The following is a 10364-nucleotide window of genomic DNA, read 5'->3' on the forward strand; positions in this document are numbered from 1 at the left end:
CTGGTGGGTCATTGTTGGATCCTGCTGTCTTTTCCTCTTTGGAAAACAAATAAGCAGCAGAGGTATACAACAAGGCCTATTCCTGAGCTAAGGGACATGAACTGAGGAGAGGCTGGCGGAAGACATGCAAACAGTATACAAACTACTCGGGGAAATTGATAAAGAAGACAGAGGCTGTTTGAGAGGATGAGAAAGAGGAACTCAGGGATACTGTTGGAGGTTAGAATCACAGGGATGTTAAGGAGTATTTCTTCAGTCTGAGTGGTTGGGAAATGGAATAATTTTGGTGAGGAGGTAGCCAAGCAAGCCGAACTTGAGTCCTGGAGGTGGAAGGTACAGTGCCTGCGCTCTGAAGGAGTGCAAGGTAGATGGACAAGGTAGATTATAGTGGAGAAATGAACATGTTATTAGAAGATGGGGCAACTTACGTGGCCCTTAAAAGGTTGGGCATGATACATGTATGTTAAATGAAAATTGGAACATTCAGTAGTGATATGGTGCCTGCACACTAAAAAGATGGACAAAGAGTAGTAGTTCAAAGAAGCAATGCAAAATGGCCACTGTGCCTATATAAATAAGCTAGGAGGAAAGGCTGAGAGCATAAGACGTATTCTTATTGGCTTCAAGGGACAAGAGGAGATGTAAACACAAGCAAGATTACAGATTTACACATTTTTAATGGATATAGGAGGAGGTGCGGGATTACCAAAACTGTTGTCCAGAGGGCTGAGGAAGGGTTGTTGAGGTGGTTCAGACATGTAGAGAGAATGGAGTGAAACAGAATGACTTCAAGAGTGTATCAGTCTGTAGTGGAAGGAAGGCGGGGTAGGGGTCGGCCTAGGAAAGGTTGGAGGGAGGGGGTAAAGGAGGTTTTGTGTGCGAGGGGCTTGGACTTCCAGCAGGCATGCGTGAGCGTGTTTGATAGGAGTGAATGGAGACAAATGGTTTTTAATACTTGATGTGCTGTTGGAGTGTGAGCAAAGTAACATTTATGAAGGGATTCAGGGAAACCGGCAGGCCGGACTTGAGTCCTGGAGATGGGAAGTACAGTGCCTGCACTCTGAAGGAGGGGTGTTAATGTTGCAGTTTAAAAACTGTAGTGTAAAGCACCCTTCTGGCAAGACAGTGATGGAGTGAATGATGGTGAAAGTTTTTCTTTTTCGGGCCACCCTGCCTTGGTGGGAATCAGCCAGTGTGTTAATAAAAAAAAAAAATAGAAAATACAGGATAAAATGCACTGGGTCATTTGATTTGGAAATAAGGGGCAAAGTCCACTGGTTAGTTATTGTTATTTTTTTTCAGTCACGGCAAAATAATATCATCTCCAGCCACCGTAGTCTCTATTGCCAGCCACCTGCTCCTTCCGTATTAGTCTGTTTCATTGATGGTTTACTTTAAAAGCTAGCTTTCCTCACCACCAACGGGGAGAACAAGAAGCCATAGCTGTAAATCAAGGAATAATAAGTTTCCAAACAGATCGTAAAGGGCTGTTTGACCCCTCAGAGTAATAGAACAGTAGAGCGAGTTACAAGAGACAATAGTGAGTGCTACAACCACCAGAAATTTTCAAATATTTTGTAGATGTAGTACTGAAGATGGGATGCAATAAGCTTTGCTCTGCTGTTATGAATGGGTACATAATTACACACTATATATATTTATGATTTTTTTCCTCTTCCATTACAGTTTATTGATTGGCATAAGTAAGAGAGAGAACTAAAATTATATTGTGTATGTCAACATAACAAGATTAGGTCCAGATAAGAAGTCATTTTATAATTCATGAACTGTAAAAGAAAACTTGAAAAACGATAAGAATTTTCTTACCAGTACTGGTTATCTATTGAATGTTAAATGTTTAAAAATTATTTTTGGTTTAATCAGGGCTTTTAATATCCTGCCATTTTTATTTTTCCAACCTCTTGAATTATTACAGTAAGCATGTTTTCCTAGATAAATATATTTCTTTCAATACTTTTTCAGCACCAAGAATTCGTTAAGATAATTGGCATCAAATACGAAATTAAACCACCACGGTTGTGCTGTCTGAAGTTGGGTATCTTGGAAGTTGGCAGGGGAAAGTTAACATCAGATTCCTTCACTATCAAATATCATGACATGCCTGATGTACTTGACTTCTTAATACTAAAGGCTACATATGATGTTGCTGTTAGGAGACAGTGGAGGCCAGGTAAGTTCATACAAAAATACCTCCATATTTAGCATGTGTGTTTGAGCTACAAATGAGATGGAACAAGAGAGAATGAAAGTCAGCACAGTTCTCAGGTGTGGATGATACCCTTGTGCTGACTTATTCAAAATAGGAACTGGGTAGAAGCAGGCTATGTGCTAAGGATGTTTTTAGGCACAATGAGCAGTGTCTAGATTAAATGCCATTAAATAAAATGTTGAAGTGTTGGCTTCTTATTAAACAAGTGTTTGAATGAGAGATTCTTTTGCCTGATCATTATTTAGAAATAGCAATCCAATGGTTCCCAACGTTTTTTTGCACCGTTCCCCACCTCGACACTTCAAAAAATTTGATGTCCTCCAAGGTATAAATACAAATTTAGTTGTTGAAAAGCATAATATTGGGTAAACACAGTACAACAAAATTAAATTTACTGTAACTTTTTTCAAATTGCTCCCCAAAACCTTCAAATTGCCCTCCCCTCCACCCCCTGTGGGGTATATGCCCAACTTCGGGAATCTCTGAGCTAGACTAAGCAGAATGTAAAATGCAAGTACAGTACAAGGATGCAATTTTTTTTTAAAGACACCTAGATTCTCTTATTTAAATCTTGTAATGCTTATGATACATGAAATGTTGGTAGGTAGTACTAGAGAGCTTAGGACATGCTAAAAATTTGAAATTCTGGCAAAAATAGGAAGTCATATCCTTGAAGTAGGTAAAAGGCAGACATTACTTTGAAGTAGCTGGAGTAAGGGGTCTTTATTTTTAAGTAACTAGAGTAAGAAGGTCTTTATTTTTAAGTAAGGGAAGACAATGCAGTGAGGCGATGACTAAGTGAAAGGTGATAAGTCATTGTACTGAAGAAATTGACCAAGTGAAGAATATAAAAGTTAAAAAAAAAAAAATGTTGGTTAATGAGATTACTAATTTTCAGGTATTGGAGCAGACTTCATAGTTTCATTTTCAGTGTTTACCTTGTCTTAGTTTTTCAAAGTTATCTGGCTGTAGCACTCACTAAATCTTGTAAATCATTCTGTTGTTGTAACATAATAGTGTATAACTTTTCAGCAGCTTTCCTTAGTTTGTAATTACGAGTGCCTTGTTTTGCCAGCTATGTAGTGGTATTAAGACATCTTCCTTGTCAGTTCTTTCCTATCCTTTTATGATCTTGAATGCAATGATCGTGCCTTCTTTTTTCTTCCAATTGATCAAAAAAATCATTTCCAGTGCTTTCAGCCTTTCTTCATAACTCGTATGTGTTAGCTCTAGAGGCTATTTTGTAGCTCGTCTTTGCCGTTTTTTTTTTTTCTTAAGGTGCGCAAACAGTGCCACCACTGCATTTCCAGTTTGATTTTCCACGTCATTATGATGCTGTCCCTCAAGGGTAATTTTTATTTTTGGGAAAAGAGAGGAGTCACAGGGGGCTAGATCTGGGGAGTAGGGAGGGTGGAGAAAAAACCACCATGTTGGTTTTGGCTAGACTACTTGGGGCTGGCAGTACCATGTGAGGAACATTATCATGATGAATGAATCAATTGTTGGACATCATGAGTGAGGGGTTGGATTTCAGTGGGACTTGCACGTGAGTGGATAGTTATCGAAGCTTATTGCTAGGGTAGCATTTATTCTGTTAGTGGGTTGGATTTGTGAAGGACTTGCCTAGTATGGGCCAACAGGCCTAATGCAGTTTTCTTCCTTTATGTTCAGTGACATCAGGACATTTCTATCTCGTGTCTTCCCTCAGACATCTCAGAACCTTGATGTAAAAGTTTTGGTTAACTGTCTGCCTTGGAGTAAATACCTGAAGAACAATTCCCACTTGAAAAAAAAAAAATGCTATTCACATTGCTTTTGAGTTACTGTGTCCTTTTTGGCCTGGGTGAGGTGGAGCTTTTTCATTGAGAAGACTGAAGCATATACAGTGGTCCCTCAATTATCGTCCTTAATCCATTACTGGAAGTGGGACTCATTATCGAAATAGACGATTTTCGAATCAATTTTCCCCATAAGAAATAATGTAAATCCAATTAATTCATTCCAGACACCCAGAAGTATCAACAACAATTTTTTTTTTTACCTAAAAGATAGATTTACATGCACAAAAGAATGAACATTCAACATGACAGTTACCTTTATTGAAGGTTGTTGATGAATGGAAGACAGGGAGGAGGAGAGAGGGAAGAGAGGTTATTTGGAAGGGGAACCCCCCTCCATAAGGACTCGAGGGCACTAATAAAATGTATAAATGAACATTGGTAATAGGGGTAGTTGATGAGTGGAACGGTCTGCCTAGTAGGGTGATCGAAGCTAAAACATTGGGTGGTTTCAAATTTAGGTTGGAAATTTGGCTTGGACTTCCAGCAAGCGTGCATGAGCGTGTTAGATAGGAGTTAATGGAGACGAATGATACTTGGGACCTGACGATCTGTTGGAGTGTGAGCAGGATAATATTTAGTGAAGGGATTCAGGGAAACCAGTTATTTTCATATAGTCGGACTTGAGTCCTGGAAATGGGAAGTACAATGCCTGCACTTTAAAGGAGGGGTTTTGGGATATTGGCAGTTTGGAGGGATATGTTGTGTGTCTATACGTGTATGCTTCTAAACTATTGTATTCTGAGCACCTCTGCAAAAACAGTGATAGTGTGTGTGAGTGTGGTGAAAGTGTTGAATGATGATGAAAGTATTTTCTTTTTGGGGATTTTCTTTATTTTTTGGGTCACCCTGCCTCGGCGGGGGACGTCCGACTTGTTAAAAAAAAAAAAAAAATACACGAGTGAGAGGGGTTGGATTTGAGTCTGACTTGCACCTGAGCTTATTGCTTGGGTAGCATTTGTTCTGTTAGTGGGTTGGATTTGTGAAGGACCAGCCTAGTATGGGCCAACAGGCTTACTGCAGTGTTCCTCCTTTCTTATGTTCTTATTGAAGACTTGTTTGTGTGAGGGAGGGATAGTAAGTTTATTGTTGGAGAACATGACACTAATATCAACTCTACGGCTTATTTATCTATCACAGTTTGACTAATATGACACAATAAACAATATTAATAACATAGAAACATGGAATATATTCTAGAATGAATGAAATAAGTCATTACGTATGCCATGAAAGGTGTTGTGTTGTTGTTGGGTATATAAGGGCTACTGAGAGTAAGCCGTCCATAATGGTGGTGAAGCAGCAGCTGAGGTGCCGGTGTTTTCTGTAGCCCTATATAACTCCAACAACATTGGAGGAGTTGGTAGAATCGCTGAATTACTAAAGAAGGCACCCTCTACCACCATCACTACCACCTTTTACCACTATTAGAACTGTTACCACCATCACTACTACCTTCTACCACTATTACAACTGTTACCACCATCACTACTACTTTCTACCACCATCACTACCACCCTCTACCACCATCAACCACTATCACAACTGCTTCCACTCTACCACCACCACCACCACCACCACCTTTGTATTTTTCTACAAACTTTTTCATAAATTATGTGTGTTTCTCACATTCTTTACCAAAGGGTTGGCACTAGAAGCTTTCTTTTGAGCCATGGTAGCTTATTTAGCACTTGCAAGCGCTAAAATCAATGGAATATTATGAAATATTTCGTAGGAACAAGTGAGGGGACCGTCACTCACTGGTAAGCAATGGCACACAGGGCCGGATTACCGCATAGGCAAACTAGGCATTTGCCTAGGGCCCCGCGCATTTGGGGGCCCCGCTGTCCAAGGGGTTCAGGGGCTCATCCAAGACTGTGCACATGGTGCAAGTGCAAAGGGGTCCCTACCTAAAAAGTTCGTGTTTGGAGAGTAAAATTGATTTTTAAAAATTAATCAAAACAAAAATAAATAATGAAATAAAATAAAAATAAATAAACCTAACCATAGATGGCAACACTCAACACGCCTTTGTTTAAATCAGAACAGCTGTGTTTTCCCACTAATGGGTGAGTATGGGAGATTCCTCTCCAATTTTCTGTAGTAATTACATGTTATCTAGACTTGCACTGTGACAAATTAACTGAAGTGTTGTTGATAGACATTGATGTGTATGGATAAATGTTTGTTTTCGCCTCTATATGTTAAGGGAGGTACCTGATAGGGTTACTTGACCAGTAAAGACATATTTTTGGTAAAAATACTATAAAGAAAAACCTAAAAACTCAAATGACTTCCGTTTGTAGGTTTTAAAAGCACTTTGTCCTGTCTTTAAGTCTTTATCATTTCAATAACAGATCTCAATTGATTGATGTTCTACATCACTTCCGTCGCAAATGCTTAGTTTTCAAGTTGCGACGGAAGTGATGTAGAACATCAATTAATTTACTACATATTTCCCCAGAAACACACAAGCCACATCAGAAAATCGTTGGTTGGGTGAAACTGAAAATTGTCCCTGCATTCTTTAATTCTCATGTCCTTATCTATGGTGGTAGGCCATATATCATGCAAAACATAATGATTAGTTTAGTTATGAAAATGGTAATATAAATACCATTGTGCATTGTTCTTGGACTCAGTATGATTTCTGTTTAAGTAAATTGGAGATCAAGGAGGATGAATTAGTAAAATATTCGTAACCCAAATCACTAACTTAATCTATGGTAAAAGTTCTGTATATGACTCCTTTCTGGTAACGTTTTGAATTTTTAGATGCGCAGCCAGAGGAAAGGGGGCTACAAGGGCCTTATCCCCCCAATTGACAGAAAATTTTTTTAATAATAATTAAAAAATTAATAATAATTGATAATGAAAAATTTGTATTTGCATGATTACAGAGAGTGATACATCCTCATTATGGCATCTCGTGAACGTGATGTTGGACGTTCTTATGCGAGTGGGTCACAGAAAAGAAAGAAGAAAATTCAAGAAGTAGAACAGGAAAAGAAAGATGTAGGAAGCTGCAGAAAGATCACAGACATGCTCACGAAAACAGTTTCTGATGTTACCAGTACAGTTGAATCAGCAGATACGTCAGATCGTACAGGAAGCCCTCCCTCCATTATTTCTCAGCCAGCATCTACTTCTTTTGTCTCCTCTCAATGTCTCAACAGACATTTCATCCACAGGATTTGTCTTAAAAGATCCTGCCTCATGGCCAAATGTAATCCCAGATTCTCTACATAATGCTTTCATTGCAGAAAACTTCAAGTCAAACTCTGAACATTGACTTTAGGAAATCAGCAAGGATTTATGATGATGGAAGTCGTCGTTGTTTAAAGTCATCTATGTTTTATAGGAAGCTTGCAAATTTAGAAACTGTGAAAAGATCATGGATGGTATACTCTGAAAGCTCAGGAAAAGTGTACTGTTCAGCATGCAAGCTATTTTCTACCATAGAAAATACCTTCACACAGGGGTTCAATGACTGGAAAAATTCCAAGTGTTTCGAGGAACATGAAAACAGCACCACACAGGAGCTACATTTTAGCCAGTGTATTTCGTGCACAGAAAAAAGGCTTATTGGATTCTCATTTAGAAAATCAAACTGAAAAAGAGTGCACTTATTGGAGAAAAGTTCTAGAAAGAGTTGTTGCTGTTGTAAAATTCTTAGCTCTAAGAGGACTTGCTTTCCGTGGAGAAAATGAGGTTTTTGGTTCGGAAAACAATGGCAATTTCCTAGGGATCATAGAACTGTTAGCACAATTCGATCCATTCTTAGCAAATCATGTGTCACGCCTTGGGAATGCAGGAAGAGGCACTGTATTTTACATGTCATCTACTATATGCAATGAATTTATTGAACTGATGACTAAGAAGGTCCTCAGTAACATCATAGCAGCTGTGAAAACTGCAAAATACTTTGCAATAAGTGTAGATTCAACACCAGATATTTCACATACAGATCAATTGACATTCATTGTTCGCTTTGTTGACTCCAGTTGTAAGCCTGTAGAGCGCTTTATAAAATTCATTCCTCTTTCAGGCCATGATGGAGAAACAATGATGAATGTAGTACTGGATACTCTGCTTGAATGTGATCTCTCTATTATGGATTGCCGTAGTCAGAGCTACGACAATGCAAGTAACATGTCGGGTAAATATAATGGATTGCAAGCCCGTATCAAGCAAATCAACCCACTTGCTGAATATGTGCCCTGCTCAGCACATTCTCTTAATCTTGTTGGGTCATGTGCTGTGGAGTGTTGTGTCGCTGCAGTTTCATTTTTTGGACTTTTACAAGCACTCTTTAATTTTTTCTCTGCTTCAGCGCATCGGTGGAGTATACTCAAGTCAACCATTCATGGAGATGTCATCAAATCATTATCAACAACAAGGTGGTCAGCGCAGCATGATGCAACACATGCTTTGAAAGACAGCTTTGCTGAAATACGTTCTGCTTTGATCCAAATAGCAGAGGATGAAGACCAGACAGCAACTACAAGAAGTGAAGCAGCCAGCTTAGCATCAAAATTGGAAGATTTTGAATTGGCCTTACTCTGTGTGCTTTGGGACTGTATACTGGAACGGTTAAATGCCACGAACAAGACACTTCAGAAAATTGAAATTGAAATGGCTACTTGTGCTAACCTCTATGCAGGCTTAGTGGAATTTGTAAGCTCACTTCGCAATGATGAAGCTTTTGAAATGTTTGAAGAGAAACTAAACTGCTGGTGAAAGACTACAGTTACCGGGCTGATCATCAGCGGTCAAGGAAGAGGAAACGAAATTTTGAAGAGCCAGACAATGAAATTGTGTTGCTACCAAGGCAGAAATGTAAGACAGCTACATACTTCGTCATTCTGGATTCACTGATTACAGAATTGGTGAAAAGAAAAGAAATCTACCAGAATCTCAATGACAAGTTTGGATTTCTGTTCAAAATTACTACTATGCCAGATGCAGAATTGAGAGAAGCTGCATTAAAGTTGCAACAACACCTTTCAGCAGATGTTCAGGACAGATTTGTTGAAGAAATACTTCATTTTTCTGAGTATATGAATCAGATTAAAGCTCCACCTGAAAAATGTGCGCCCTCAGCTGCTTTGAAACATTTAAGAAATGCAGGTATCTCAGAAACCTTCCCTAATGTTGACATAGTGTATCGCCTTTACCTAACACTTCCAGCTACTAACTGTGAAGGAGAACGTTCATTTTCTGTTTTGAAAAGAGTGAAAAACCAGCTCCGTTCAACAATGAGCCAAGACAAATTGTGTAACCTAGCCTTGTTGACCATTGAGTCTGATCTAACAAGAAATATTGATTTTCAGAATATAATTGATGATTTTGCCAAAATGAAATCCAGAAAAAAGTTTATTTAAGAAGTACTTGTGAATATAAACAATTCTTTACTTTCTTGAGTTTATATGATTTGATAGTCTTATGCATGATGCATTGATAACAATAATGGTCAGTGATTTATAAAGGGAATAATAGTGCTGTAGTGGTTATGCTGAATATAATAGGTACATGATGTCACTACTTTAATAGCCTAATCTAGTAATACTATGCTGTCTTGAGTTTATTCTCTTTAAAATGCATGATTTAACAAGATAGTTATAATGGCTGTTGGTAAATGGTTTTAGTTGTCTTGATGTACTTTCCCTATTAAATTTAATCTAAATAGCCAGAATGTATTTAATTAGACCTTTAACAGGCTCACATCGACCCCTCCCCCCGCACCCCCAAGCTGGAAGGGGTCGCTTCTCTTACCCGTAACTCAAAGGGGCCCCGCCAATCTGAATAGCCTAGGGCCCGGAGACTTCTTAATCCGGCCCTGGGCACAATGGCTGGGAAGGCAGGCCCAGGTGGCTCAGAGCGTGAGTACGCGTCCCAGACGCAGGACGATTAGCGAGTTAACGGACCATTTGCGAGCCTATGTTTAGACGAAATAACGGGACTATTTCCGAAATGGACGACTTTCAGGCCGGACAATTATTGAGGGACCACTGTGTATCAAAGCTTCATCACCATTAATGACCTTAGAAAAAATATCTGGATTATCCTTCACTTGATTTTTGAGATCCTGTCAAACATCTACACCATGGTCTCCCTGATCGTGAGTAAGCACACTCGGTGCAAATTTTGAAGCCACTCGCCTCGTGCTCAGATTTTCAGTCGAAAGGATTTGATATGGCTCATAAGCAATTCTAACAGCGCCTGCAGTGTCCTGGATACTCTGATGATCTTTGTGAATAGCCTTTCTCACTTTTTCACTGTTGGCATGTGATTTT

General features: G+C 39.0%; 1 protein-coding gene across 3 annotated transcripts in view; it reads left to right on the forward strand.

The window, feature by feature from the left end:
- The window catches only part of BRWD3 (bromodomain and WD repeat-containing protein), a 124383-nt gene that overhangs the window by 65209 nt on the left and 48810 nt on the right, over positions 1–10364 (forward strand). For all 3 annotated transcript variants that reach the window (XM_070101022.1, XM_070101023.1, XM_070101024.1), the window contains one exon: positions 1984–2191. In XM_070101022.1, the coding sequence (XP_069957123.1) occupies positions 1984–2191 (208 nt within the window). The remainder of the gene's footprint in view (positions 1–1983; positions 2192–10364) is intronic.

This window comes from Cherax quadricarinatus, chromosome 75, assembly GCF_038502225.1.
Source record: "Cherax quadricarinatus isolate ZL_2023a chromosome 75, ASM3850222v1, whole genome shotgun sequence".
In the NCBI taxonomy this organism is placed as follows: domain Eukaryota; kingdom Metazoa; phylum Arthropoda; class Malacostraca; order Decapoda; family Parastacidae; genus Cherax; species Cherax quadricarinatus.